The 16,755-nt window shown below is 35.1% G+C and overlaps 1 protein-coding gene across 1 annotated transcript in view; it reads left to right on the top strand.

The window, feature by feature from the left end:
* Window positions 1–16,755, top strand: part of TRIP11 (thyroid hormone receptor interactor 11) — a 29,943-nt gene that overhangs the window by 9,768 nt on the left and 3,420 nt on the right. The window contains exons 8-18 of the mRNA XM_021403725.1: window positions 172–212; window positions 1,508–1,714; window positions 2,669–5,698; window positions 6,545–6,685; window positions 6,893–7,086; window positions 8,311–8,474; window positions 8,767–8,870; window positions 9,640–9,739; window positions 14,307–14,388; window positions 15,142–15,256; window positions 15,799–15,921. Coding sequence (XP_021259400.1) covers window positions 172–212; window positions 1,508–1,714; window positions 2,669–5,698; window positions 6,545–6,685; window positions 6,893–7,086; window positions 8,311–8,474; window positions 8,767–8,870; window positions 9,640–9,739; window positions 14,307–14,388; window positions 15,142–15,256; window positions 15,799–15,921 — 4,301 coding nt within the window. The remainder of the gene's footprint in view (window positions 1–171; window positions 213–1,507; window positions 1,715–2,668; window positions 5,699–6,544; window positions 6,686–6,892; window positions 7,087–8,310; window positions 8,475–8,766; window positions 8,871–9,639; window positions 9,740–14,306; window positions 14,389–15,141; window positions 15,257–15,798; window positions 15,922–16,755) is intronic.

Here is a 16,755-nt window from a genome sequence, read left to right as displayed (position 1 = left end):
TTGAATCTTTTACAGCACCGATTCCTTAAAAAAAGTGATCTCATTACAGTGCTATGAAACTATTTTCTTTTGAGCAGCAGAGTTCTGCTGGGCAAGGTGGGAGGATGATTTGGGTTGTTTTTTTGTTGTTGTTTTGAAAGTAGTAAAACTATGTTTTGTTTTCCATTATAGAAGCAGAAAGAGAAATAGTGAGGCTTTCAAGTTTATATCAGGTAAGGCAATTTCTGAATTAAGCTAACAAATAACAACACTAACTTGAGCAAAATGCATGTTCTTGGTAGTATACGTTTTTGGAGCATTCGCGCTGATAAATAACCTTGTAATCATGGAAGTAGTTTTAGATCGGTTTTATAATTACATATGACAGTCAAGGAAACAGTGTGTTTTGGTTTGTGAAACTCCGCAGTATACTCTGTTGAAGAAAACTAGTAGAGTTCCACTTATCCCACTCTTACTTAGGCTGCTGTAACATATATTTTTAAAGTATTAATAGTCCGTAAACTTCCCTTTAAATTACTAGAAAGACAGAACTTTAGACAGTGTAAAACTGTATTCATATCAGGTGTTTATTCTTCCATGTTCCTTCACTGACATTTATTGGTCAAGAGTTATTACATGTGATGCTTTTTAAATGCTCTGGATCCTTACCTTAAGTATTTCACTATTTAAATACTGTTTTTGTAGGCTGACAATCCCATTCGTATGGCAAAAGATATTCAGCAATTTACACTAGATCTCCAAGTTCTTAAAGAAGAAAATCTTAAACTTAGGAAAGAAAAGGATGTATGTTAGATTTCTGAACTGTGTTGTTTGCATATTTTTTATACATCGGTTAAGTATTGGTATATTCAGTATAGTTTTGACAACGTTGTTCTGAAATAGCTTTTTCTTCCATGTAGGGCTTTAATATTACATTTTATCTTACTGATGAAGTTAACATATCTTTAAAAAAAATGTTTTTTTTTTTGCAACATTCCAGCAAGGATTTTATAAATTTAGGCTTGAGATATGACTTAGTATATTTTGCATCCAGTAGTCTTTTTCAAGTGGGATTTTTTGTATATTGTGTCAATTAAAGACTTCCCATAACAGTTTTCATAAGGATGTTTTTCAGTGCCTTTGACTCCTTTCTCACTGTGCATACTGTATGTTTAAAGTGTCACTAGAAGATGTAATAGTTGATCCCAGCTATGGATCCGTACCTCCGTGGTGGATATAACTATGCTTGTCAGGCCGTGGCTTTTTGTGAAGAAGTTTGTAAAGTGCACTAATGAGCATCATGAAAGAAGTAATAATGAAAAAAATTGTGTATATATGAATGTTAAAGATGAATACTTCATAATAAAGAATTTCTAACGGGGATAATATTCATATAGACTCAGAGATGTTAATGTAAAAATGCATGCTCTGTTTTTATTTTTGAGAAATAAGAAAGCGTTTCATATCTAGACATTACAAACTTTGTAAAGAGAAAAGCTAATATGTAGATTTGTTTTTTTGACTTAAGGAGGAAGTTGAGAAGGAGCTGCTAAATGCACAACAAAAAGATGATAATATTATTTCTGCATATAATGAGGATCAGAATTCAGAATTAAGTCAGTTAAAGCAAGATTTGGAAAGGAAAGAACGTGAATTAAACGAAAGTATTGCTGAAAGGGAAACATTAGTAGCAGAATTGGAAGAACTAGACAAGCAGAATCAAGAAGCTACTCAGGTAATAAACATTCCAATCGTTGAATTTCAAAAATACATGTTTATATTTGTATGTTTTTGTCTTTTAAGTTGATCTTTGCACATGGATACATCATCTCTGTGGCAAATAGAGATACCAGGGCCAGTGTTTCACCATCTTGATGTGAAATTCTTAAGTGTAAGAAACTCGCTTGTTACAGACAAAGGAATACGGCATGTTAGCTGCCCATAATGCATATTACTTTCTAAAGTCCAGATAAATACCACATAATTTTTGTTTATATGTAATTCAGAGGTTTTTATCCTATTAATACTTTAACTCTTTCTTATGACAGTATGATTAAAATTAATGATTCTTAAAAATTTTTCCTCTTTTCCTTTCGTTATTTTTAATTTTATTAAATAGTTATCTCCTGCATCACAGCTTCTTCATAATATGGATATTTGTGGAGCAAAGAAGGTCATGTTTTATATAATGAAAATAAAACGATACCTTTCTGTCTCTGTTCTGTTATATAGACCATTAAGGCCAGTCATCATTTGAGTGGCTGCACCTTGAGTACTGTGTTGAGTTTTAGGCCCCTCTCTACAAGAAATGCATCAAGGCCCTTGGAGTGTGTCAAGAGAAGGGCAATGAAACTGTGAAGAGGTCTGGAGCCCAAGTCTTATGAAAAGTGGCTGAGGAAACGAGAATTATTTAGTCAGGGGAAGAGCAGGCTCAGGGGAGACCTTATTGCTCTCCATAGCTACCTGAAGTGAGGTTGTAGCGAGGTGGGGGTTGGCTTCTTCTCCCATCTAACTAGCAATTAATCATTTAGCATTGACTGCTTGATGCTATTTGTCAACTCATTTTCTTAAGTAGGAAGCATTTTTTGTTTCCAGGCAAATTTTTAATTGTTCAGAGGATAAAAATGAAATACATAGGTCTGCTGATTCTCCTTCTTTCCTAATAAATTCTTGTTTGTGTTCATTTCAGCATATGATTACTCTGAAAGAGAAGCTGTCAAGACAACACATAGAAACCGATAGCATCACCAAACAGCTGAAATTTGACATAGATGTTGAAAGAAAGAAAGTAGCAAAATTAGAAATGGAGAAAATGGAAACTGTTAAGGAGTTAGATAGTCAGAAAGAAAAACTAAGCCAGTGTTCATATGCACTTAATGATTTGCATATAAGTAAGCAGCAACTTCAAGATAATGTTAGAAACCTTCAGGAGCAACTGAAGAAGGCCCAGGACTGTAACTTGCATAATAAAAAAGAGATTAGAGAATTGCAGCAAAGACTAAAAGAAAGAGAAGAGGAACTTTCTCTGTCCTTGAGCAAATTAACAGAAAATACTAAACAGGAATCTAACCACAGTAGTCAAGATCTGATTCTGAAAGAAAGAGAAGTAGAAATTGCAAAACTACAGAATAAACAACTGGAAAATAAACAACTAAATGAAGACTTAGAGAAATCTCTGTCTGATCTCAAAACAGAAAATGGAAAGCTAATAGCAGCCTTTGAAGAACTAAAACAGGAGTTAAATGATGCAATTTCTGAGAAGAATAAAGTTTACTTAGAAAAAGACACAATTGTGGAAGCTTTGAAATTGGAAAAAAGGCATTTAGAAACAGAATTAAACCAGACTGAAAAACAACTTTTTGAACAAGCACAGAAGTATGAGAAAACTATTGAGGAATTATCAAATGCACGTAGTATGGATACCACTGCCTTGCAGCTTGAACATGAACGCTTAGTTAAACTCAATCAAGAGAAAGACTTTAAGATGGCAGAACTCAAAAGGAACATGGAACAGATGGAAGTTGACCATCAAGAAACAAAAGAGATGTTGACTACTAGCTTAGGAGGACAAAAGCAGTTGACAGAACTCATAAATGAAAAAGAGGAATTTATTGAAAAACTTAAAAATCAAGCCTCACAGGTGAAGAAGGAACTTGAGGAATATATGGAAGTTTCAAAAAAGCAGGATATCTTAAAACAAAATTTAGAGGAGAGAGACAAAAGTCTTGCTATCATGAAGGAAGAAAATAATCATTTGAAAGAAGAAATTGAACGTCTTAAGGATCAGCAAAGTCGAGCTACACCTGTGGTTGAGCCTAAAACTCTAGATATTATTATTGAACTTGAAAGTGAGGTGACACAGTTAAAAGTGATAAAGAATAATCTTGAAGAAGAAATAGAAGCTCACAAAAAAACAATAGAAGACCAGAATCAAAAAACAGTGCAACTTCAACAGTCCTTGCAGGAGCAAAGAAAGGAAATAGATGAGTCCAAATTTCAGTGTGAACAAATGAATGTCATACATGAAAGACTCTCTTTAGAGAAAGATGAGGAAATTAAAAATTTACAGAAAACAATTGAGCAAATTAAAACTCAGTTGCACAAAGAGAGACAGGTTATTCAAACTGATTCCACTGATCTTTTTCAGGAAACAAAAGTTCAGACACTTAATGGAGAAAATGGAAATGAAAAACATGACTTATCTAAAGCTGAAATTGAAAGACTAGTAAAAGGTATCAAAGAAAGGGAGATGGAGATTAAGCTTCTAAATGAAAAGAATGTTTCTCTAAGTCAACAAATTGATCAGCTGTCTAAAGATGAAGTTGGCAAACTTACTCGAATCATTCAAGAGAAAGACTTAGAAATACAAGCTCTCAGTGCTAGAGTTTCCTCAGCTTCCTATCGGCAGGATGTTCTTGTTCTTCAGCAGCAGCTGCAAGCTTATGTCATGGAAAGAGAACAAGTACTAGCAGTTCTAAGTGAAAAGACGAGGGAGAACAGTCAGTTAAAAACTGAGTATCATAAGATCATGGATATGGTGGCCGCTAAAGAAGCAGCTTTGGTAAGGTTGCAAGAAGAAAATCAAAAATTATCTAATAGATTTGAAAATAGCAGTCAAGACATGTTCCGAGAAACTATTCAAAATTTATCCCGTATCATTCGAGAAAAAGATATTGAAATAGATGCTCTCAGTCAAAAATGCCAAACCTTACTGACTGTCTTGCAGGCATCCAGTACGGGTACTGATAATGGCTCAGGAGGTGTTAACAGTAACCAGTTTGAAGAACTTCTACAAGAACGTGATAAATTAAAACAGCAAGTAAAGAAGATGGAAGAGTGGAAACAGCAGGTCATAACCACAGTTCAGAACATGCAGCATGAGTCAGCTCATCTCCAAGAAGAGCTACAAAAGCTTCAAGCACAGATTTCAGTTGAAAGTGATAGTAATTCAAAATTGCAGGTAGATTATAATGGCTTGATTCAGAGTTATGAACAAAATGAGAAAAAACTAAAAAGTTTTAGTCAAGAATTAGCACAAGTTCAGCACACCATAGGACAGCTTCATAACACCAAAGATCTTCTGCTGGGTAAACTTGATTTGGTAACACCATCTGTGACGATGGCTTCCATCATTTCACAACCTTCAGTCATGCAAAACAGTGCTCCTGAAGTACTCAGTGATGAATCTAAACTCCTTCAAAAGGAATTGGAACAACTGAAAAAAAAGTTGCAAGAAAAAGATTCAACTATTAGGACTCTTCAGGAAAACAATCAACGATTATCTGATTCTGTGGCTACAGCATCAGAGTTCGAAAGAAGGAGTCAAGAGGAGACAGATTCAGAGATGAGGCAGATCAGAGAAAAACATGACGTTTTACAGAAATCTCTTAGAGAAAAAGACATACTGATTAAATCTAAAAGTGATCAGTTACTTTCTGTGAGTGAAAATCTTAGTAACAAAGAAAATGAAAATGAGCTTTTAAAACAAGCTGTGACTAATCTCAAAGAAAGGAATTTAATTTTAGAAATGGATATTCGAAAACTGAAAGAAGAAAATGAAAAAATAGTTGCACGGTGTAGGGAAAAAGAAACAGAATTCCGAGCACTTCAGGAAACTAATATGCAATTTTCAATGATGCTGAAAGAGAAAGAGTTTGAGTCCCACTCAATGAAGGAAAAAGCTCTCGCTTTCGAGAAACTACTGAAAGAGAAAGAACAGGTATGTGTGTTCATATTTATTATCTTTTGAAATAAGTTGCATGGTAATGTGTTTTCATGTATACGTACACATCATGTGTGTGCCTGAAATTGGTGACTGCTTACTGTAATCACATTACAGCATAAAAAATGAAAAATCAGCGGGTCAGTGGCTTACAATTTTATCTGTTAATTTTGTATCCATAAACAACATTTTTCATTCAGTTGGAAAATACTCATTTACTGAGCTGCTCAGTATTTTGCTTTTGCCTGTTCTGCATTAACTGCGCTGTATTATTTTTATTTTATAAAATTTGCAGAGGTGGCAAGGAGAACTAATTTCTCAGTGTTCTTTCCTCATGTGTCAGTCATTCCAATGTGGTTGCTTCACGACGTCCCTAGGAGATAAATGGGTTCACACATCTTTCTATAGCTGAAGAAGCTTCACGGGGAAAAAAAAAATAAAAGTAGTGGTTTCTCCTTACAATTTGACATATGGAAATGTAGATACTTTTTTCAGTATGTGTTCAGAGAAAGGTTGCAGTAGTTTATTAGTTACTGTGGAAGTAATTTGATTGAGAATCTTTTTTAAAGAAACAAAAAGTTTCTTTAAAGAGGTATCTACTCACAGCAGTTAATTAAAACCACAACTGTGTAGTGTCCGTTAGGAATAACTTGTACTTCGTCTTTTAGTGATGAGTGAAAAAAACTTGAGAATAATGTTTTCCCTGAACGTGTTCCTGTGCTGAAGGGCCATGTGTGTCTTGCCCGTTTCCTTGTTACGTTAGTATTGTCTTTACGTTTACCAAGATTACATCTCCTTTGGTAAAACTGCTGTGTTTGAGATGCTTTTTTATGTCTTCCACAGGGCAAAACGGGGGAATTGAATCAACTGCTAAATGAGGTTAAATCAATGCAGGAAAAGGCTGTTACTTTTCAGCAAGAGAGAGACCAAGTCATGGTAGCACTCAAACAGAAGCAAATGGAGAGCAGTGCCCTACAGAGTGAGGTATGCTACCACATAACTTACAGTTGCAAGAAATAAAAAAGAATAAGAAATTGCATCTGTAATATATTCTGCATAGTTTTTGTTAGTAATAACTTGTGAAAAGCACTTGAAATCATACACGGGCAATATGCTTCAAAGTACATTTTCTTTGCTTACTTTCTCTATGAAAGCTGATAATACAAGCAACTTAAGGTGTGTTCTACACAGATACAGCATTTACATGAGAAAGAGCAGCGCCTAAATCAGGAACTGGAGAGGTTACGTAACCACCTGATAGAAATGGAGGACTCCTATACACGGGAAGCCTTAGCTGCAGAAGACAGAGAGACCAAGCTAAGAAAAAAAGTTTCTATTTTGGAAGAAAAACTTGTGTCTTCATCTACTGCAGTGGAGAATGCCAGGTAGTCTTTTCATTTATCCAGCAGTGCCATTGTCTGTGAATATTACAGTTAGCTGGAGAATACTTATGACTTCATTTTATTGAATTAGCATTTTAAAGTGCGCAGGTACTTGAGAAAACAAAAAATATATGAATTACTGTTACCTTGAATCAGAGAGGCAATTTGAAATAACCTTGACAACTGTAGCTTTTTGTACCTTTTTGTAGCAGCTATAGAAATCTCAGATCTTTGACTACTTAGAACTAGAAACAACAAAAATTCCTCAACCCATCAATTTAATTGCGTGTCGAAGGATGAAAGATTATCTTAACTGCCTTTAAAATCAAGGTTTCATTCACTTGGAGAGAGTGCAGTTCAAAACAGGGGTGTTTGTGATACTTTCATATTGCTTTCAAGATAAGTATACATCTTACTTCATGCTTTAGCATAGAAAGGTGTACAGTGCTGTAAGCATTTATGTATATATTTTATTGTAGTTACATTTTTTCATTCAGAACAATGAAATCAGAGTATTAAAATTACTCAAGGCTTGTCTTTAATGTAGGCATGTTGGTTACTTCAAGCAGAAGATTTCTTTTGTTTCATTACAGTTGTCCAGATGAATCCAGATATATGTAGCTACAGTCTTCCGTGCTCCTTTAAGTGCTAAAGATGAACTTTGCTCTTAACATTCTCAGCAAAGAAATTTCTGAGTTGACCAGAATTTGTTGTGGAAAACGGTGCAGAAATGTGAAGAGTTGAGAGAAGGCTCTGTAAAAACTGGCGGAATATTTTTTAATTCTTTGTAGGAACTTGTCAAATGTCTTTCAAGAAATACAGCCTATTTTTTACCTGATAGGCACTGTTAAAAAGACTAACCTAGGTTCATAGGTTATCAGGTTCATAATATTTCTGTGTAATGGAAAATTAAATAGGTATTCAGTGGTCAGTATGGAGCAGGCTATGCTGAGTTATTGGTGACTGGCTTTAACAGTAGAAGTTGGCAGAAAGACTTATTGCATCATTTAGTAATTGAAGCAAGGCGCTTCAGACATAAGTTTGTTCTTGGATTGCAAAAATTTTGTTAGCAGGCTTCTTTAAAATGTGTTGTTAGCAGATTTTTTTTGTTTGTTTTTAAGAGGAATTCGGGGTTGGGGAGGGAATGCCTTCATTTTTTTGTTGTTTAATTCTCTCTGTGATGATTTTTGTCACTGTGTTAAATAATTTATGTCATGCTCATTTAAGTCATCAGGCTAATCTGCAGGTTGAATCTTTGCAAGAGCAATTAAACCTGGTTTCCAAGCAGAGAGATGAAACAGTGCTACAGCTTGCAGTCTCTCAGGACCAAGTGAAACAGTATGCATTGTCACTGGCCAACCTGCAGATGGTACTAGAGCAATTCCAACAGGGTAAGTTTTGTCAAGAAATATCAAAGATCACAACAAGTGTTATTCAAATGAGATAGTTACTGTATTTTCGTGCTTTTGAAATGCGTAGTTACTTGATTTTCATTTTGATAGCTTGAATTTTAAAATCATCTTCTAAAAAATGTGAAAACTGCTGGTCTTTATACTATTTATGAAATTAGAATTCTACCTCATGAACACCAGATGTGATAATGCTGAGACTTTGCAATTGTGTATCTTGAAAAAGGATTACGAATAGAGATTTTTTTTTCTTTGTGTATTTTTAACTCATTAGAAGAAAAAGCCATGTATTCAGCAGAGCTGGAAAAGCACCAAAAAGAGACTGCAGAATGGAAAAAAAAAGCTGAAAACTTAGAAGAAAAAGTTGCATCGCTACAGGTAGGTTAAATAATGAAGTTGAACCCAATGAAATTGCATACTAATTCATGATATAATTTTTTTTTTTTTTAAACTGCTGTGTGAAGTGTTAATTGTCTATTACTGTGTAAGAGTAGCCTGAACGAGGACAGGCTGGGAGACCTGGGGCTCTTCAGCCTGGAGAAGAGAAGGCTTTGAGGTGACCTGATAGTGGCCTGTCAGTATCTAAAGGGGAGCTACAGGAAAGAAGGGGACTGACTCTTTGGCAGGGTCTCTGGTGATAGAACAAGGGGAAATGGTTTCAAGCTCTTAAAGAGTAGATTTAGGTTAGATATAAGGAAAATATCTTTTACAGTGAGGGTGGTGAAGCACTGGAACAGATTGCCCAGTTATGTGATCGATGCCTCATCCCTGGAGACTTTCAAGCTGAGGCTGGATCAGGCTCTGGGCAGCCTGATCAAGCTGAGGAGTCCCTGTTCATTGTAGGGGAGTGGGACTAGATGGCCTTCATAAGTCCCTTCCAAGGATTCTATGATTCTAGATCAGTCCCTTCCAAGGATTCTGTGATTCTAGATTAAGTTAGATAATAATTCTTTCTTCTTTGGATTAGAGATGGAGTCAGGCTGGGACCAAAAGGCCAGTAAGATAGCATGTGTTCTTCTGGGAATGTTTCCAACCAGCTTATTATAAAGTACAAATGTCTGCTGTGTTTGATCTGTGTTGTATGAGCATAATTGTAAGAGTGAACTCCTGTGCTTCCCTTTTTGTCCTTTTCCTGCCCTCTCTTCAGGAAAATTTAGAAGAGGCGAATGCTGCACTGGATGCAGCATCAAGGCTTACTGAACAACTTGATGTTAAAGAGGAGCAGATTGAAGAGCTTAAAAAAGAAGGTAACAGATTTTTCTCTGATTAAACATTTCTAAAGTTCGTGTACCTTCTACTAGGTGTCTTTCTTTAGAAACACCTTAAAGTTATTCTTTTTTTTTTCTGTTTAGATACCAAAGCCCTTGAATTAGCTTTAGTTCTGTATGTCTTCTAAAGGTTTGTGAAATATCAATGCTGTCACATTTTTTCAAATTAACTACCATTTTTCACATAGACAAAGTTACTGTGAGGTAGAGATAAAGGATATTCTGTTGGTAAGAGATGTAGAGGGAGCAGCTCTTGCACAAGTATAAGACTGACTGAAGAGATTATGTGGAAGGCCTTATACACGTCTTTAGTTTGTATTTTTAGATCTCATCTCAAATGAGCTTCCGGATTGCTCGTATTTAGAGAGATGCTGTTCATACTGTTCTCTGATTAAATACTCTGGCATTTTACAAACTTCATTAATTTGGATTTGAAGACAAAACTTGGCTAAATGGTAAGAAGGGTTTGCCTGGAGAACCAGTTTTGAAAAGGAAGAATATTTACAGCAAGGGTGGTCAGAAGAATAGTTTGCTCAGAGAGGTATGTCCATCCATGGAGACACTCAAAAACCTACATGCGCACAGTCCAGCCTGCTCTAGCTGACTCTTCTTGAATTGAGGGGGTTGGAGTAGGTAACCTAAGGAAGTCCCTTCCAATGTAAATGATTCTGTGTCTGTGAATGTTTTGGAGATGGGTATTTTCCTCTCAGCAACATTGCTGAAATGTAAAATCTGTGATGGATACATAGCCTTGTCTTTTGTAAACACTTCTAGCATTAAAGCTGTATAGGAAAGCCTAAACAGGCAGAATACCTTGTACTAAAAACTGATACCATTTTTATGAATTTCTGTTTTGTGGTCTCGAACTTTATTTTAATCAAATAGAAAAGACTAAGTGGTTTCTGTATAATGTATTGGAATGCCAAACATCAGTAAGATTTTACAAGCTCAGACTCGATTGGAGATGATGCAATAGTTATATGGATAACATAAGATTGCTGTGGTGTTTTTTCCTTCATTAATATTAGCTTTCATGAGAAAAGAGTTGTACCATTAGGTAGAGTAGAACTTAGAACTAATAGTAATTTTGTTGGATTTCTGTCCTTGAATCTCAACCCTGACGTGTAATTTTATCTTCAGCGTTTCCTTGAGCTGCAAGGGGAAGTGGTCTGTCTATCTGTGTGACAGTCCTCACATGAGTGATTAGCAGTACCAACTGTTGAGGGAGCATTAACTTGTTTTTTAATCATTGTAATACGTGTTATTTGTCTTTTCCTCCTCCATTTTCCCGCTGAGTTCTGCCTTTTCTTCTTTTTCTGTGGGTCGCCATATTTTGCTGTTACTGCATCATCCTTTATTAAAGTCCAACTTCCAGTTGTGTATGTGGGATAAATCTGAAGCAAGAGGAGACTTTGTGATTGCTCACCGAAGGGGGCTCTCAAAGGAAAGTTTGAAGGGCAGACTCTTGCTCACGCTCTGCAGTCTCGTGCTTTCTGATTTTTTTCCCCCACTGTGGGAAATCTTGGGGGTGAAGACTTTTAGTTAAGGCTTGCTGTAGGAAGGTGCCTGCAAAATCGTCTCTGCTGGATGCAGTGGTAACTCCTTTAGCTCTGACCACATTCAGCTAATAATTGCTATTCATTTTTAAATTGTGATTTGTTTTCCGCTTGAAATATATAATATGTAATCTTATTATATAATATTTTCTTAAAGCAGACTTGCTTGTGATCTTATAATTAATGTGAATGGGCTTTTTAAAGGGCTTTTAAAGCCCTTGCAATTTCAGAAAGAACTCCTCAAAAAAGCTGCAACCTTTTCATAACTATGCATTTTTTAAATGTATTTTATCTATAAGTGCAGTATGACATCAGTGGGCATCATAGCATTGTTCTCAGTTCACGTGTGAATTTTACAACCTGAATGAAATTTCACATTGCTACATCAATCTACTACTAATTCTGTAGATTTTTTTTTAATATAATCTTCTTTATGTCTCTCTCTTACTAGAGACATTACAGTGGAAATGTTCAAAGACCCTGGGTTGAAAATAACTTTGACGTAGGCAAATTTGGCACTATTATTTGGAGAGCTCTTATGGTACGGGTTAATTTTGATAGCTAAGCTTCCTGAAAACAGAAGGGATAATGTGTTAATGGATTTGAACCTTGAGAGAAAACTGGGTCTCAGTGTTTTATCAAACTATGTTGTAGTGGCAAGCAATTTACTTGTTAAAAATTGAAAAGAAATTGTTTTATAAAGGAAGCAGCACTTCAATGTTGTTGTAGGATAAATTATAATTTTTATTGAAAAAGAGACCATTCCATTTGCTCTATTTATACAAGAAAACATATAATGTCTTATTGAAAATTAGCCAAATACATTCCCAGACACAGTTTTGTTGGCCAAATCCTTTGACGGATTTCTTTATGGATTTTTTTTGGCAGGAGAAGTGATTTTAATGGAAAAGTATAAGACGTACCAGATGCAGTTTTCAGGATTGCCATAAATGGTTAACAGATTATTGGAGACTGCTGTAAATGTCTGGTTTACAGCAGTCCATGCTGAATTTTGGCTCAGGTCTTTTCTGTTATTCAGTCTTTTTGTACACACAAAGTACATGTTTAAGGTCCCATTTTAGAAGGAAATATTCCATTTAAAAATATGTCCAAGGGCAGAGCTGTGTAATCACTGTGGATGAATGTAGCCATGTAGCTGTCTTTAAAACTTGGTCTTCTGGTATAAAAAACATTCTCTAAAAAATACAGCATAGAAATAACATTTCACTTCAAAGCCATCAATCAATTTGTTTTAAACATTAAGAAGGAAAATTGCTATTATCTTGCTATGTAGAACAAAAACAATGTCTTGAAACAATTTACTTAAACCTAATTTTTGTATGTTGTTTCTCTTTTTTTTTTTTAAATCATAATCAGTAGTTTAACTTTTTAAAAATTCTCTTTTATTCTATGGAGACCTAAATAATCGCTCAGCTTCCATGATGCTTCTGCAGTTTCATTCAAATTTGGGTTTCCTGTTTAACCACGCTTGCAAAGTTGCATAATTTTAAGTAATGTTCCCATCATAACACTAATTAGTTTGTTCTACTCTTTACTTTCCAAAATTCATATTTGTGAAGTGTTTATGGAAAGTGGTGGAGTATTTGATCAGGACGCATTTCACAGCCTAGCTCTTCGCCTAGATACATCAAAACTCTCTACAGGTTCTCAGGGTGTTACTACTGTTAGTAGAGAGCCATGTAATGATATGCATTTATTAAAGATTGAAAGTCGTGTGGAAACCAGAGCGGAATATTTTCATGCATCTCAAATGATCTGAAAATTATAAAACTTCCTACACATCACTTTTCTTCTTCCTTTGTTTCCATCTTCTCTCAAGAAAAATGTGATTATTTAAAAGAATTTAAAGATATCCAGTCATTCCTACAAATATTTGCCTTTTTTTTTTTAAAGAAGCATTTATTTGTAATCAATCAACATGAGCCCAGGAAATATTAAAGAAGAGGAAATGTATGTTGGTTGAGAGTTTTTCTATGGAGATTGAAAACATTTGAATAATTCAGCATTACAGAGAGAGGGGAGAAAAAACTTATCTCTTCTTATGTAACTTCAGGATAGCAGTTGTCTTTATGTTGAGGTTCTGTTTTATGTTCAGCTTGTGTGTGCTGTTAAAACTTGTGCTTTTATTAGGAAAAAAATAATTTCAAAGATAGTATCTTGCAGAACCAAAGTTTGGTGAAAAATTCTGTTTTTGGTGTTTTTAAGCTTATCTTCAATGAATTCTTTGTACCTTGTAGCTGTTTGTTTTCTTCTCAGAAAACTGTTTGTTAGTGTTCTTAAGTCATGTGTTTGAGGATGTGAGGTTTTCTATTAGTTTTTACTTTATGCTTTTTGCATAAACTTGTGTAGACCTGAACATAAGATATTTTTATCCAATTTTTAACATAGCTGAGTTTTATGAAGATAAAACTTTGAGTCTTGTACCCTTAAAGTCAGGCTGATGTAAAATTCTGGAAATTCTTTTTCTGTATGGTGAGCTTTAGTTTGCGAGAGGTCAGAGTAAGCCAGAGTTACTGGCACAATTTGGGGTAATCAGGTGTATTCTAAATTTAAGCTAACAAATAATTTGCATTTCTGAAATTTTAGATTCATAGCAAAATCTATGCTATGGAATTATTGGATGAGAGCAAATATATTTAAGTACTGAGATCCAAAGACCTGATGACAACATGATAACTTCTTTCCAGTTCTATACGATCTAGATGGAACTGAGCGGTTCATCAGACCTTCTGCAGTTGACTGACATCCTGTGTGTTTCTGTACTTTAGTTTTAAGTATTGTTCTGAAAATTCTAGCTTATGAATTCAAGTATTAATCACTAAGTTGACACCTTTTAGAGGAAATTGTGCCGATACTGTTCTAAATAAATGCACGTACTAGCTTGTCTTTATTTTAAAAGATATGTATTATTAATAACACATTGAAACAAAGTCTGGGATTTTTATTTGCTTTGACGTAACATTTTATAGGTGAGATCAGAAGAGAAATGTTAGAAGATGTACAAAATAAACTAATGAATCTCATCAACAGCACAGAAGGAAAAGTGGACAAGTAAGTCATTGTATTGGTATACATTTTTGTTGTTTATTCTTTGCAGTGTTCAGATGTGTAACTAGCAGTTGCAAGAGTAGTGCAGAACTGAGCTTCTCTATGTAATCTTGAAATTATACTTTGATTATTTTGATGTTTCTCAATTGGTGGTTATAAATATTAATCTTGATTATTAAAACCAATGTGTATAAAAATTTGGATTATATGTTTAAGTAGAATTACACTTCACTAGCACGAGTCCTGAAAATTGAGAGAAAAGTTCTTAGTGATCATTTGTTATAACGCATCTGAGGTTTGAATGGCATCACCTGGGTGCTGTGCGGATTTGATTTCTGCCTTAGTCGTCATCATCTTCTCCCTCCCTGTGTTAGAGCTGAGACCAGGATAGGCAAATGAGTTCCTGTGCTCACTCCACAGGTCTTGGTTTGGGACAGTTTAAAGGTTCTTCTGAGTCACAATCTGGGAATAATATTTTCCTGCATTGTGTCACTTGCATCAGAAGTCAGTAATGTACAATTTAGTGTTGTGTTACTGCATACAATACTTATAATACTGTCCAACTTGCAGCTCGTTGTTTAAGAAGTGTTTTAACTTGGAGGGGAAGGTAATTGGTGAGATTCCCTTTTAGTTCCTTTCCTGGATTGTTTGTTTGGGTTTTTGTAAATAAGGCAAAAGTATAAGGACTAAATGCATTAGAATTTCCCTATCACCTGTTACCTAGGAGCAGACAGTACAACAGTCTTTATTCTGCAGGCTTCTGATGAGGAATCTCTTCATTGGACATTTTCATACTCCAAAAAATAAACGTCATGAAGTGCTAAGGTTAATGGGAAGTATCTTGGGTATGAAAAAAGAGGAACTTGATCAGGTAATTCTATGATTCTAATTCATTTGCAGTATCCTTACTTGAAAATAGAATGACTTGCTGCTAAACTAAATGTGATTGTCCTGGCAATTCTAGCTGGGGAGCGGGGGAAATCTGTGCTTTTTGTTCTTACCTGAATTCATTTTTTTATGTGGAACATGCTGATGTTAATGAAATCTTATGTTAACTTTACTTGGTACACTAGATTTCATCTTGCTGAGGATTGCTAATGCAGAAAGTAACGGATTTAACTTTGTACTGTTTGTACTGTTGTATATAATAGCTCTAATATGTCAGTGAAAGAAAAATCATTTAACTTTATATGTACCACTAGGTATTGTGAAGAATGTGACTTTACATTAAACAAAGAGGTAGGGTTTTAGACTGCCAGTTTTCAGGAGGGAAAGAATAAGGTTTTGGTAGCAATTAAAGTTACCTATAGGATTCTGTGGAATTCCCTAGAGTAATACAATGAGCACAGTGCTGCAGGTTTTTCATCTGCTGCTTTATTTTGTTTCCTAACTTTTTTTTTTTAAACCTTCTAGTTACTCTGTGAAGACCAGAGAGGAGTTACGAGATGGGTGACTGGTTGGCTTGGTGGAGGAACAGGATCAAAGAGTGTCCCGAGCACACCTTTACGACCAACTCATCAAACTGGTTTTAATAGTGTAAGACTTAATTGTGTATTCTCTGTTTGAGTGGAAGAACTGGAGTGGTTGCATGGTAGTGCTTATGTTTGGTTCATGAGTATATTGAGCTCAATTTTTCAATTCTGCTGTATCTTACATTATTTATTTGTTCTGTGTAGCTGCTCTGGCATGCTTTGTTTTTGGGGTGTGTTGTTCCCTTCTGACTAAATAAATATATAGGTATTGAAGACAATTGCATAATTCTAAGTGTTGGGCTAATACAAAACTACTTACTGTTCCACTGGCTCCTGGGACCATTGTCTTCTTCCAGTATGGACTTGATGCTGCATACCGACAGTGTCAGAGGTTAAATACATGTGGGAGTCTGGGAGCCTGCAATATTCAACAACAGAAGAGACCATAATACCATATTTTCATGACAGCATTTCCCATTTGTCCTTTAAATTTTACTTGTAAAGCTTTCTCTGCTGCTGCAGTTAGTGTCTCTTATGTACAGCATATAAAGTTGATAGTTTAAGCTTCCAAATACTGTAAAGCAACAGTTTTCATGGTATGGTCCATGGGAGCTGTTAATCTGTGGAACTTTCCGTTTTGCAGACCACTAAATAATGCACTCAAGGATTAAGCACTGAGAAATTGAGCAGATTGGATTAACTTCGGGTATTTTTTTGTTCATTGAGCTAGAGAACTTTGTTGAGAAATAACTCCTTTACATTATCTTAAACTGTAGGGATTTTTATTTATTTATTTATTGTCCACAGAAAATAATGCAGGCAGCCAGTACTTGTGATGTCAGTAGCAGCACAGGTTTCTTGAAACTATTGGCTAAAATCAGTAATGGGATTGTGGCGG

This window comes from Numida meleagris, chromosome 6 (genome assembly GCF_002078875.1).
Source record: "Numida meleagris isolate 19003 breed g44 Domestic line chromosome 6, NumMel1.0, whole genome shotgun sequence".
Classification (NCBI taxonomy): Eukaryota; Metazoa; Chordata; class Aves; order Galliformes; family Numididae; genus Numida; species Numida meleagris.
The sequence above is the reverse complement of the archived record's forward strand: the minus strand, read 5'-3'. Positions and strand labels throughout refer to the sequence as shown.